Raw genomic sequence first — 14,152 nt, forward strand, 5'->3', positions numbered from 1 at the left:
TATTTTAAGGAATTTTAAATAAATTACACATTTTTAAATATACATTAGTAATGTTTGTATTATCAAATTTATTGATTTGGAATTTTCCAGTCATTTAATGAATTACAATAGAATTAAACTGAAATAAATTACATTTTTTAATCATTAATACACAACTTTTATGTCACATTTTTCTTTAGTGATATTCAAAAGTATTTAAATTTTAATTTATTTTAAATGATAGAATTTACCTGTTTTATAATGTTTTTGAAATAATAATATATATCTTAGAATTGATTCCTTTTTATTTAAATGTATTTGTTTTTCTAACATAATTTAGAAAATAAATAGGCTAGCTCTAATTAATTTTTTTTTAGATAAAATAAGACTCTTTTTTTAAATAAGAAATTCAATAACTGCAATACGCTGTATCAGAAAAAATAACTCATTAATTTTTTTTGGGATATTGTTATAGACATAAGAACTATCCATCCATCCATTTTCTGCACCGCTTATCCTCAGTAGGGTCACGGGGGTGCTGGAGCAATCCTCGGGCAGTGGGCAGGGGACACCCTCAACTGGTTGCCAGCCAGTCCCAGTTCACACAGAGACAGACAACTCACTCGCTTATTCACACCTAGGGACAATTTGGACCGGCTAATTAACCTTACATGCATGTTTTTGGAATGTGGGGGGAAATTGGAGTTCCCGGAGGAAACCCACATAAGCACGGAGAGAACATGCAAACTCCAAGGCTTGATCCCATGACCTCAGAACTGTGCTGCACACGCGCTAACCACTGCGCTGCCGTGCTTCCTTCATAAGAACTAATATTTTAAAAATAATACTTGAATGAAAGTTATCTGCAGGCAATTTTTTTTTTTTTTTCTCCTTCTTTAAATCGTCAATGTGAATCAAAATCATGGTAATGCACTGGCTAGACATTGAAATATTTTCATGAAAAAAACAAAAAACAATTGTTTTTCTGTTTTTTCTTTTCAGGGTTTCCCAGCTCCTTACAAGACCGTATCTGCTCGTGCGGCCACACGCTCCACCATCTTACGTTTACCTGCGACTGCCTTCGAGTCCGTGTTCAAGAAATACCCCGAGACGCTTGTCCGCGTCATTCAGGTAATTTGTTACGGTTATGAGAAAGAAAAATAGAATAGAATAGAATAGAATATACCTTTATTGTCATTGTTACAAATGGGCTAACATATTGTGACAACGAAATTGGGCATGACACTCCAGTTTTACACATTCATAGTGAGGTATGAGCAAGAAGATAAAGGAACAGAGAAGATAATGTTATAATATAAAAATAGTACTAATATTGACTTATACCCGCTGTGTGTTTCAGATAATCATGGTACGCTTGCAAAGGGTTACCTTCTTGGCGTTGCACAACTACCTGGGCCTCACGACTGAGCTCTTCAATCCGGTAGGACCGAGGATGATTAGCATGTGTTTATTTGTGTGAGCCCATGCAAAGATCCCTGACATTAGCATCTGCCGGGAAGAAACCCATCCTCGCCCGTCGAGGGAATGTGACATAAACCTTCTGTCTGCACATGCAAGCTAATTTCACACAACATTAAGCACGGCGTCATAACACTGTCCTTCATACCGGTCAAAACGAATAAACCACCGTAACCCCTCCGCTGGAGAATTTACGAGCGGGAATATCTTTCGGAAGTGAGCGCTTGAAGGGCCTTTGGTGACCGGTCGCTAAAGGCTTTCAAATATATTGCATTGGGTGTGCTGTTAAAAATATGAATCACAGCTGAAGAATATAAAGTCGGAGGGGTGTGTCACACTAGCGGGTGTTGGTTAAATAATCATCCAGATTTATTCAAGAGATGATTCAAAATTGCCCAAAATTAGGGGATGCATTATAACTATTTTTCCTCTACTAATACTGTTTTTTTTATTTTTATTTTTACTGCATGCTATATTTAGAAATAAACCCCATAAAATCTAGTTACTTCTATGTGTTTCTTTACAATATTGGTTTCAATAACAATTTACAGCTTCGGTATACGTGACTCATAAATTAGTGTTGATACAACCCAATCGATCAATTATTTGTTTTTTTTTTGGTAATAATTCTATCCATCCATCCATTATCCGCACCGCTTATCCTCAATAGGGTCGCGTGGTTGCTGGAGCCCATCCCAGCCGTCTTCAGGCAGTGGGGAGGGGACACCCTGAACTGGTTGCCAGCCAGTCGCAGGGCACACAGGGACAGACAACTCACTCGCTCATTCACACCTAGGGACAATTTGGACCGGCCAATTAACCTGACAAGCATGTTTTTGAAATGTGGGAGGAAACCGGAGTGCCCGGAGGAAACCCCCACAAGCACGGCGAGAACATACAAACTCCACACAGGAAGGTTCGATCTCACGATCTCAGAACTTTGCCGCACACATGCTAACCACTGCGCTGCTGTGCTGCCGTAATAATTTGAATGACAATCGATTGTTATGACGTATAGATATTGCAAAAAGTGCATATGATAATTGTTCTGTTCATTACGTTAACTACGTCTCTTTTAAACATTAGGAAAGTGCTCCAATAGTGAATGCCACACATGCTTTGGCTAAAAAAAATGTTATTCTTATTCAGTGGCATTGGCTTAGCTGTACTCATCAGTAGCTATAATAAATAAAAATAAATGTACAAATGCTGATGCTTGGAACTGCATCGGGTAATTCTAACTGAAATAAATTTGATACTATTTTATAAATATTGGTTTAAACTTGAAGTTGGTGCTCATTTTGCTCATCTCGGACATCTCAATCGCTGGATAGAGGAAGCAGCATGAGGAATTGGGGTGCTCCTTGACGTCAGACAAAGATCTGATCAAAGCCATTTCTGCCATCTAGTGGTAATTTATCAAATCGAAATCACTCCAACAGGCTTGATACTTACTGACCAGCAGCGCCAAAACCTTTATCATAATTCTTATGAATAAAACTAAAAAAACACATTTTTACTTTTTAGTACTCGGAGACAATTCTTCTGAAAACGTATTAATACGTTTATGGCACTGAATGAGTTAATACCTGAGGGCCTGGGTCGGACCCTATTTTACGTTTGATATGGATGTGTCCCGTGGCAGCACGGCAGCGCAGTGGTTAGCGCTTGTGCGGCACAGTTCATGTCATGGGAACCTGTCGTGGATTCAAATCCAGCTCCAGACTTCCTGTGCGGAGTTTGTATGTTCTCCCCGTGCTTGCGTGGGTTTCCTGCGGGCACTCCGGTTTCCTCCCACATTCCAAAAACATGCATTTCTGGTGAATTGGCCGGTCCAAATTGTCCCTAGGTGTGAATGAGCGAATGAGTTGTCTGTCCCTGTGTGCCCTGTGATTGGCTGGCAACCAGTTCAGGGTGTCCCCTGCCCACTGCCTGGAGATGGCTGGGATGGGCTCCAGCCCCCCGCGACCCTAATGAGGATAAGCGGTACGGCTAATGAGATGAGATAAGATGATGATGTGTCCCGTTCGTTTTCCCTTAATCTTTAAAATGCTGCAGAATATGTGACACTGACTGATTTCAAATTGACAGGAGAGCCACGCTGTGCCTTTGTCCTACGTGAGCAGCGTCGCGGGTGAGGCCATCTCCGGCAAGACGAGTCGCCGTTTGCATTTCCAAGAGGAGTTTGCTGCGTCAACTACAGAGAGTCCCGTTGAAACAGGTCTTTTTTTTTCTTTGCTAGTATTGAGCATGACGCAATGCTACGTTTTTTTTATTTATTATTTGGTTGGGGGCAGATGGCGTTAAGGACAGTCCTTCAAACAGCTACAGGAAGCAGCGATCCATCTCGATGCCCGCCGATGGCGCAGGTTGACTTCTCACTCACTCATTTATTAAGTGAGGTCGCGCTGATATCAACCCACCTGATTATGTCTTTCAGGTGATATGAGCATGGCATACGCTCGGGCTCGTGTCAACATAGACGAGACTCCACCTAGCCCTGCTACTCAGAAAGTAAGTGCATTTTTTCCGATTATAGTACGGTAAACATCTTAATCCGTTCTGAAGCAAAAGCTAAAAACAGCAGAAAAAATCCAGCCCGACCCTGCCCGAGCCAGACTAATTAACTTAATTTGTGAGACCGAACCCGAACCAAACATGAAATTTCATTTTTTCTTTTTGTGGACACGAAAGGAGGAGAGGTGATTTATGATTACAAATTAAAGGATGTATTTTGTAATGAAATCAATAGGATTCGTACAGGTGCTTGAAATTCTTAAAAACGCTTCAATTTTAATACAATTTTCAAGGTTTGAAAAGTGCTTGGATTTAAGGTTATATTTCTGTAAATGCTTGAAATTATTGCTGTATTTCTTGTCACTCTGTCTCGATAGACCATGCATTAAATTATGAAAAATAAAACAAGTCTGGTTAACATGCCTGCTCTGGTGGCTTCACTTTGCCATTGCATTTCTTCTTCCCTTGTAATTAACGGCAGCACACATTAGTTTGTATGGCGTTGTCATGGGACGCGTTATGGCCCCCTAGCATTGGGCCTAGAGAGATTATTTATGTATTTTGATTCAGTTTAAAGTGAAAGAAAGTATCCATGAAAAACACGTGAAATATAAATTAAATATTTACAGATCCCCAAAAAATAAATGTAAAATGCAAAACAACTTTAGTTTTTTTTTGCACTGAACAGATTAAGAGTAAAACAAGAACACAGAATCCCTGAAAATGTGACACAATAAAATGTAAAATGGCGCAAGATTTCTTCTTTAAACTTACTGGAAAAATTTGGAAATAAGCTTTGGAAGACCTTAAAAAGGGCTTGAATTTGGCCATGAAAAAGGTGTACAAACCCTGATAGATAGATAGATACTTTATTCATCCCCGTAGGGAAATTCACACTTCCAGAGTAAGTTAAACAAGATTGTGTAAATATTTACATCTTGTATATTTCTTTGTAAAGAGTAATCAATAATTTTTATTCAGTGTTTGATTTTTTTAAAGGAGTTGACGGGAACACTTTAACGCTGCTGTCATTTTGAGTTAAAAATTGGGCCATTTACCACAGCGGCAGTACGTCCTTCTAGCGTGGCACTTTAAGAAAGTTAGGTATCCACACATCGTTTGGGTTTGGTCGTTATTATAAAATATTTTTAAAAAGTCAGCGAGAAAGATGCCCGGCCCGACCCGAACATAATGATTGACATTTCAGGCCCAACCCAGGCCGAATATCAGGTCTGACTCGGCCTTTGGCTTAAGCTCTTACCTCTGTTCTGAAGTGGGGATGGTGAAAATGTCTGAAGGCAAGAGTTGCTCTATCCCAGGGATTTTATAATATCATCCTGTATCATTCTATAATATTTTTTAAATACTTTGTGCTCACATTTTCAGTCTAGCCAGAAGAAGAGCGTGACCATGCAGCATACGCCCTCTGAGGTGTTCCACTACACGGACAGCGGGGGGCAGGCTGATTCTGTCCACCTTAGCAAGAGTGGAACCATGTTTCAGGCCGCTAAAAAAGATTTCCTCGGGATCATCCAATTGCAGGTGGGATGCTAATGGTTTGACCCTGTTTTTTGATGTTTTTAGATCTATAACAAATACAAATTATATATTGGACTGTGTCGTTGAGAATGTCCTATATTTGTTTCAGGATCCCAGTCTCCTCGAAGGTAGAGTGACCCTTCACCAAGTAAAAGCGGGATCGGTGGTGGCTCGTCAAGGAGATCAGGTAACTTTCATCAAAGCCCCTATGTTTATTATGTAGCGCCCCCGAGTGGTGTAAAAAAGATTCATTTATTTAAATACAACATTAGTGATTTAAACAATAGGAATTAACACATGATTATTTTTAAAGACATGTGAGATTAGGGCCGGCAGTACTTCAGGAGGTAGAGCGATCGTTTTAGGATTAAGGGATCCCAGTTCGAATCCCGGCTTGTCCGTGTTACATGCCAAAGTGTCCTTGGGTAAGACACTGAACCCCCAATACCCCCAATAAGCAGGTTAGCGCCTTACATGGCTGCACAGATCACGGCCGCTATTGGGAAATGTGAAGCGCAATGTAAAGCGCTTTGGGAAGTCATTGACTTGAAAAGCGCTATATAAATGCAGATCATTTCATTTCATTTCATTAGACATTCTTAATTATATTACACAACTTGAGATGCACTGACCAAAAAAATAAAATGATTGCCCGCCATTTTACTTCTACGTAAGCTCGAGGGACCTTTTTTCAAAAGTAAGTGGTCCCTGTTGTGCTTTTAGCACTCAACGGCTACCTACTTTCCAAAGCTGAGCCCTGCATGTGTTGGTCGCCAAGTCCCGTCATTCAGGCTTCTTTGACTTTTTTCCCCACGGTTTCCTTCTCTAGCCAGACATCTTAGCTACCGTATTTTCCGCACTATAAGGCGCACCGGGTTATAGGGCGCACCCCGAGAAAATAGTTTTTGGTCCTATTTTTGACATACATAAGACGCACCGGATAATAAGGCGCTACAATGGGAATGTCGACAAAACAGTCAGATAGTTCAGTCAAACTTATTACCCCCTTAACATTCCCAAAGCTTGCAAAGACGCAAATACGTGTCGAGAACACGTGCGGATGCGGTGTCCGTACGATGTCACTCAAATGCATCGTTCCATCATTCGAAAGGTTAAAGTCTTGGGATTCAAGAAATTCCAACCAATCCTTAGTTTCTATTTTCTTTTTCGCTCGCAACTTTATTGTGCATATGACAATAAACACTTGGAATTGAGTTTAATTTAAAAATAGACACTCCATTCCATCCATTATCTGCACCGGTTATCACAGAAACATCGAGTTCAGTCTGAAACAAGATACAGGGACAATATAAAACCCGGAGTAGCTCACCGAAGTCGTTGTGTTCATAATAATGTGCAGCCAATGTCCTCTTATATCCGTGAGGGTAGTAAATCCAGGAGAATAAAATATTTACAAATACAGAATAGAAAAAAATGCTTTCTCTATGCCGTCAGCCACGTGCTATATAGCCGGCCAATTGCAGGCTTTGTTTTGCCGTTTAAGCCAATGCCAGCCTGTAAATGATAAAAAGGATCCGCCCCTTGACATCCAAATAACTTAAGCTAATAGTGATCGATTCAAATGATGATTGACACATTGGTTAGCCAATGAAACGCCGGTAAATAAATCCCAGCATACACCGCGTACTACTTCGTTCGGGGGAAAATCTAGTCGGCGGGTGCAAGTTAGTTGGAAAACTTTGCGATTTAATATTGATCCATAAATAAGGCGCACTGTATTATAAGGCGCATGGTCAGCTTTTGAAAAAAATAAAGGCTTTTGGGTGCGCCTTATAGTGCGGAAAATACGGTACTTGGATGCCAGCTTTGGCTTGGCACTAGCTGCTATTGTGTTTTTTAAGTTGCACCTGCTACGTCTCTCCTTTCACAACTAGTCATCCAAAGTACCTTTGCAGAGTCCCAAGATTCCGGCATCTTCCGCTTTTTTTATGACTGTTTCCTTCTCTGGCCTTTTAGCTGCAGGCTCGCTATTAATGTTATTTTTAGCTGCTCTGTGTAAATGGAGCTTGCTTTGTCCTTCAGTGTCACTTGCTTTTCACAGCTAGTAAGCCACTTATACTTAGCTCTGACCAACTCTGGCTATTGGCCCTTTAAGCCGCTCCGGGTGTGTCCAGCTTACTCATTTTTTTGGTTTTCGCTCTCGGGAATTAATACCAGCTTTCTTGTCCAGTTACGGGCTAAAATGTATCTTTACTCACGCAACAAAATATTAGTAGTATCCTTTAGGCTTCCATAGTGCGTCTTCTTCTAATTGAGATTGGTGACTTGACATTTCTCTTCTCTGCTCTTCTTTTTTTCTAGGAAGTGAGCATCCATTTCGTGATTTCTGGCCTCCTGCACGTTTATCAGAGAATGATCGACCGCGAGGAGGACACGCGACTTTTTGTGACGCATCCCGGAGAACTCGTGGGTCAGCTCGCCGTCCTGACCGGAGAACCCCTCATATTTACTGTCCGGGCCCAGCGGGACTGCAGCTTCCTCTCCATTTCCAAAACCCATTTCTACGAGTTAGTCCCTTTAGATTCAAGTTTGTGCGAGTGACTGTGTGCACATGTGTTTATATTGGGGATGTTTCATTTATTTTTCTGTCAGACATTATGAGTTGGCACATATACCAAGCCCTGACATTGTTAATCATTTCGATGGATACGTTTACTGTTAAAATTAGGGGGAGATCATTTTAAAGAGACTCACCTGCCTAATACTGTGCAGTTATTTTTCCTTAAAATTTTCTGACTTTCTTTTCTGCCCATCGTTAATATATTACCACAGTATGTAAATTTACCAAGTTGCCTAGAAAGTAGGGTTACATATGTCCTTATTTACATTATTTTAGGAATGAATTATAGTAAATAAGATTTTGGAAACTTCATTTTGAAATCTAATCTCGGAGTAGTTATTAAATTCATAAAGTGTGTTAATTTTGTTTTAAACTAGCCTTATACAGAGATATCTAGATTTTTATGAACAAACATGATGAAACAAAATTAAAAAAAATAGATTTTATAGATTTACAGATTTTGGTGTGTTTGGTATGAAAACAATGTGGTGGCCCATTGGATTCTTCATTAGGCGTTAAATGATGTTTGAACTATTTTCTTAATATATAAAAAGATGTCTTGTAAAATTAATAATTGTACTTTTATTCGGACACCTTGCTGTATACACATTATAGAAATACATACCTTACTCAATCCATTTTTTTTACATTTAAAATCTTTTTTTTTTTTAATAGTTTCCTTTATTACTTTTATTCATTGCTTTTAATTTATTCATTTTTTATTATTGTTATTATTGTACTTTTCTTTTTTTTAGGATCATGCGCGATTGGCTTCTAATTGTACCCTGTTTTTTATCGTATTCTGATTCTTTTAAATTATTTTTTATCATGAGTTAATTATTTTTTTTTGCTATTTGTTTCTTCAGGATCATGTGTGAAGAGCTAAAAAGCTTAAGCTCAATATTTTTACTTTTTTCTTTTGATTTTTTTTTCTTTTGCTTTTATTTTTATTCATTCATAATCATATCTATTATTCTATTATTACCATATCATACTTTTTTCTTCCCAATCATATGCGTTTGGCTTCTCATTGTGCTGAAATTTTTTGATTTAATTACTTATTTTTTTTAAATTGGTATTTAAATTAAACTTATTTAAAATTATTACTATTATTTTATCGTTTCCTTGTTGCTGTTTCTTTTCAAATTGAAGAGCAGAAATTATTGCTGAAAATGTTTTATTTTTATCCTTTTAAAAATATATTTTTTGTCAAATATATTTTTTGATTCATTCATAATATTATTATTATTATTATTATATAATTTTCTTTATAACTATATTGTAATATTTTTTTCAGGATCATGCGCGAGGAGCCAAAAGTCGTGCTAAACGTGGCTCACACAGTGGTAAGGAGGATGTCATCTTTCGTCAGGCAGATCGACTTTGCTTTGGACTGGATGGCGGTGGAAGCCGGCAGGGCCGTGTACAGGTACTTTGCCATCCGGCCTTTCTTTCTTAAAGAGATAAACACTGATCTGGGCTCTTAAGCTTGTTGGGCACAATTGCCGTTAATTGGAGTGTATTATCCAGGCAGGGAGAGAAGTCCGACAGCACTTTCATCGTACTCAGCGGACGACTGCGCTCTGTAATCTTGAAGGATGACGGCAAGAAGGAACTGATAGGAGAGTATGGCCGCGGTGACCTGATTGGAGTGGTAAGGATGAAGATAAAGAGACGAGAACAGTGATACAGTAATCCCCCGGTTATCACGGTTAATGGGGACCAGAAGCACCGCAAAAAGAGAAAATCTGAGAAGTAGAGACGTTCCTTCATAAAAGCCCCAAAGGGTCAAACTTACCTCGATTTCACCTCCTTACCGACTGAGAGTATACAACTGTAACACAATAAGAACTTTAGATCTACAAATGAAAACCCAAAATTAATGGTCTTTGTCATCATACACAAGTATCACAAAATTAGAGGGTTTCTTTCTTCAGTGTAAGAAAGTGATTCAGAGAGCGGCTGGCTAGCTACACGCTAGCTTCGGGTACCCTGGTATGTGCCAGGTCTTCGCGATGTTTGAAATACAACCGTAGCTCCAGACCTTCCTTTTCATGGGTAGTCAATCTTGCATTGGTAAGATACAGGCTCTGCAGCAGATCCTTGTGAAGAGTTGTTACGTAGCCCAACTGGACCTGCGCTGCTGCTATTGCCATTTCCTGTGGTGTGTCTTGGGCAAGTACAGCATGGTGGCGCCCATCCCTCTCCAGGCCAACATATGTTTCCAGCTGGTTTTGAACCAGGGACCTTAACAATCCTTCATTGATAACACTACATTTGTGTGTGTATACCGCCAAATCAAGTATTGTTATTCTTATTATTATCAAAATAATTTATGAAGATTCAAAATACAAACAATTGGTTGCACAACTGATGATTTCTGATCGGTTGCGATGTCGTTTACCTCATAATTGTTTTTCTTTTTCCTTTTTTTCTGGGACCGTGGGCATGCATTCAATTGTTTGTGCATAATTGGCTCATATAAATGTCCAGGAATCTTTCAGAAATAATAACCAACTTTCCTTACATGCTAGTTCTAATAATATCTCATTTCTATGGTAACTGTTACCAGGAGGCTTAAAGTTGGCAATTTAAAGAACCTTTTCTTTCACACCAATCTTGTTACGGTACTGTCTAAACATCAATAATGAGGTAATGCATCCTTCTGTATACATGAGGTTTATCTCTAAAAGTTCGGGATGCGTAACGTTTTTTTTCACTATTGACTATCATTAAAATATTTCTTTTCTGCACAGGTGGAAGCTTTAACCCACCAAAACCGAGCCACCACAGTCCATGCCGTACGGGACTCGGAGCTTGCCAAACTGCCCGAGGGCGCCCTCAGCTCCATCAAGAGAAAGTTTCCACAGGTAAGAGTACATATTTGAAAGGAAATAAAATGCATTTTTTTATAATCAGCAGCTTACTAGAACCCACACTTGTTGAGTTTAAAGGGACACTGTGTGATATTTATCCTAGTGGTACAAAAAACCTTTCATTTGGTAGAAAAAACATTGATTTGAAGACCAGACAAAATATATGAACTATCATACCAAAACTAATTTTTATAAAGAAATATCAGAGGTTGTGAAATTTGTATTTCTTTTACATGATGGAATCTTTAACTAGAAGTTGTCTTGTAGTTTGCTGCTATGCAGTGCTCTGTGGCACTGGCACTGGTTTTTGTTCCCATTAGACAATACAGTGCCACCTATTGGTTAAATATTATATACTGTTTCATACTGTGTCATGCTCAGTTTCAAGGTCAGGAAAATACTTGAATTTTGGGTGAAGTGCTTGAAAATGCTTAAAATAGTTGCCTTTGCCATGTTTCCTGATAGTTTGAAGACTTTTATAAACAGATTTAGTTTGACTCGATAGTTTTTAAAAAATACAAAACAATTAAAAACAAATTAGAAACATTAACTCTTTAATGCTATAAATGATATGCAAAAAAGTATATACAATTCTTTTTCAACTACTTTCAAAACAGATCCTTTGAAAAACCTGCAAAAACAAATGAATGAATTAAAATAAGTAAAAGAAAAAGAAAAACATCAGCAGTCACTAAGATTGAAAGATTGAATGCACTCTGCTTTGGACCAATCAATATCATTAAGGTTAGTCCGAATTTGGCTCATTTTTCTATTTTTTTATACATACTGTACATTGTTTTTTTTTTTTCTTTCGTATTGAACTCCAACGCCTGTGGAGCCCATTCCCTGTGACGAAGCCAAGTTGCGCAAGCATCGTTGAGGCAGAGTTCATGTCAATTTATAGCAGCCCATTGACATAAATATATTGTAGATCATAGATAGGAACAGTTGAAAATAGGTGGCAGAGCATTCCACAGCACGGGCCTCGAATGGACAACACTCTCGAGCCTGCAGATTTCTTCTTGCCTCAAGTAGCGGAGGCTCTAAGCAAGAGCATAGGGCACAACTCAATCAAAAAGATAAGAGGGGGCTAGTCCATGCAAACTTTCGTCAGTTAGAAACGGAACCTTTACAGGGAGCCAGTGCAAGTTAGCTAAAATTGGAATGATGTGATCAAATTTCCTTATCCGAGTCAAGTCTCACGGGCATTTTCAACCAGCTGAAACTTTTGATGCTAGACATGAATTAATATTAAACTTTCAAGGAGAAAAGTTAAGAGCCCAAACCTCAGATAAGAAATTCCAATCTGTTTTAAAAGCCCTACTGAACCCTTTCTTTTTATTAAATCTCTTAGGTAAGAAAAGCAGGTCCACTTTTAGGGGTGTGGTAATAAAGAACATCAAGATGATTGGCTAATTTTAACAATGATGTAAGCAGTTCATAGGTCGTAACAACATACAACGGTGCCCAGAAATAGTCAAAATAATGAACTGGCATCCTATGCAAATTCCTTTACAGGTGTCCAATATTAAAAATGAAATAAACTTATCAGTTGTTTTCCTGAATTATTTTTTTGTATTGCAGGTTGTCACCAGGCTCATCCATTTGCTTGGGCAGAAGATCCTCCAGCAGGTTAATCTTCCTCTCAATGGTGTGTGGACAATGAATTAGTTGATATGAATAAATATGTAAATATATGTATTCAAAAACTGTGACAAAAATACAAGAAGCTATATAAAAGCAAATTACTATTCAAATATTTGAAAATCATTTTTTACCTAACAAATGAATAAAATATCCCCAAAAATATTTTACTATATTGCTGTTTTGTAAATAATAATCCTGGGTGTATGATCACAGGTCGAAGTTTGGCCCTGCACACCCCTGGCAGTAAATGGGACGCAGGCAACCAAGCCTCCAACCTCTCCACGGTGGCGGTCCTGCCCGTCTCTGAGGAAGTGCCACTTACTGCTTTCACCTTGGAGCTGCAGCATGCACTGCTTGCTATAGGTAATAACGATCATGATTAACGCTAAATATGCTGCTCCGAGCTTATGAATGTCATTTAAAACAGTGGTCGACAACCACCGGGTTGGCGGACCTGTACAAGTCGAGGATACTTTGTTACCGAGCCACTCAGAAAGTGAAACAAGTTCCAGTATTTTTTACATATTGTTGTTTTACTGACAATGCTACGTTTCAGACTAAACTTGAACCCGCTATAGGTTTTCAGATTTGCAATGATTTCTTATTCCAAAAGTTAATGTTCCTTAAACAACAAATAGGCCTTTTTTGCACCCTATGAAAAAAAAGTATATATTTGCAGGTGTATAGCATACATTTCTATGTCTTTTGTTTGTTTTTTGACAAATACCAGTCACTGTCTTGTACTACGGACAGACTGAAGAGATCTTTTCTTCCTCATGCCATGAGGCTCTTTAACTCTACCCGGCAGAGTAAAAGCCCACAGTAAACCACACCACCTACATTGCATATTACCGAATCTTATTGCAATATGTATTCTGTGTAGCACTATTTAGTTATTCTATATAACACGCTACAGTGGGCATTTGCACGTCACACTGGGTATTTGTATATTGTATTCTTTTTGCTTTATTATTGTATTGTTCTCAGCTCAGGGATGCTGCTGGAAATGTGAATTTCCCTTCGGGGATGAATAAAGTATCTATCTATCTATCTATCTATCCTGAAATAACGTCTGCCCGCACGCCCGGGGCGTGCACATTTTGCGTCGGGCGTACAACTTACAAAACTTTTCAGCCCGGGTGGCCGACAACTTTTTCAAGAAAAAAAAGAAACAAAATATTTTTTTTCAAATCAAAAGTTTGCTTTTTTCCGATTTTGAAATCTTGGTTCGTTTGGAAATTTCGGAATTTCGGTTCGTTTAGCAATTTGCATACTCTGCAGCCGATCAGAAGCCCGCGTCAAATAACTTCGTGCTTCCGGACTTTCCCTAGCGTTACAAGGTTGAGCATTTGCTTGTCATTTTCCAAAGTAGACGCACAGAGAACACATGAAAAATGGATAGGTGGTTAGGAATCGAGCCAAAACCTTAGCCCCAGAAGAAAGATTCAAAAGAAGCTAACAAAATTTATGACGCTACAAAACGTAAACGTACATTAAAAGCATCGTGGAAAGAGGAGTTTACGTGGCTTGTAGC

At 38.7% G+C, this 14,152-nt stretch overlaps 1 protein-coding gene across 3 annotated transcripts in view; it reads left to right on the forward strand.

Annotated features, from left to right (window-relative positions):
• pnpla7a (patatin-like phospholipase domain containing 7a) overlaps positions 1–14,152 on the forward strand; it is a 63,491-nt gene that overhangs the window by 17,419 nt on the left and 31,920 nt on the right. For all 3 annotated transcript variants that reach the window (XM_088320208.1, XM_088320207.1, XM_088320209.1), the window contains exons 10-22: positions 982–1,110; positions 1,340–1,420; positions 3,550–3,679; positions 3,756–3,827; positions 3,899–3,972; positions 5,362–5,517; positions 5,624–5,701; positions 7,837–8,042; positions 9,393–9,524; positions 9,626–9,749; positions 10,852–10,965; positions 12,556–12,622; positions 12,832–12,981. In XM_088320208.1, the coding sequence (XP_088176334.1) occupies positions 982–1,110; positions 1,340–1,420; positions 3,550–3,679; positions 3,756–3,827; positions 3,899–3,972; positions 5,362–5,517; positions 5,624–5,701; positions 7,837–8,042; positions 9,393–9,524; positions 9,626–9,749; positions 10,852–10,965; positions 12,556–12,622; positions 12,832–12,981 (1,513 nt within the window). The remainder of the gene's footprint in view (positions 1–981; positions 1,111–1,339; positions 1,421–3,549; positions 3,680–3,755; positions 3,828–3,898; positions 3,973–5,361; positions 5,518–5,623; positions 5,702–7,836; positions 8,043–9,392; positions 9,525–9,625; positions 9,750–10,851; positions 10,966–12,555; positions 12,623–12,831; positions 12,982–14,152) is intronic.

This window comes from Urocampus carinirostris, chromosome 16 (genome assembly GCF_059441175.1).
Source record: "Urocampus carinirostris isolate Australia breed hairy pipefish chromosome 16, RoL_Ucar_1.0, whole genome shotgun sequence".
Classification (NCBI taxonomy): domain Eukaryota; kingdom Metazoa; phylum Chordata; class Actinopteri; order Syngnathiformes; family Syngnathidae; genus Urocampus; species Urocampus carinirostris.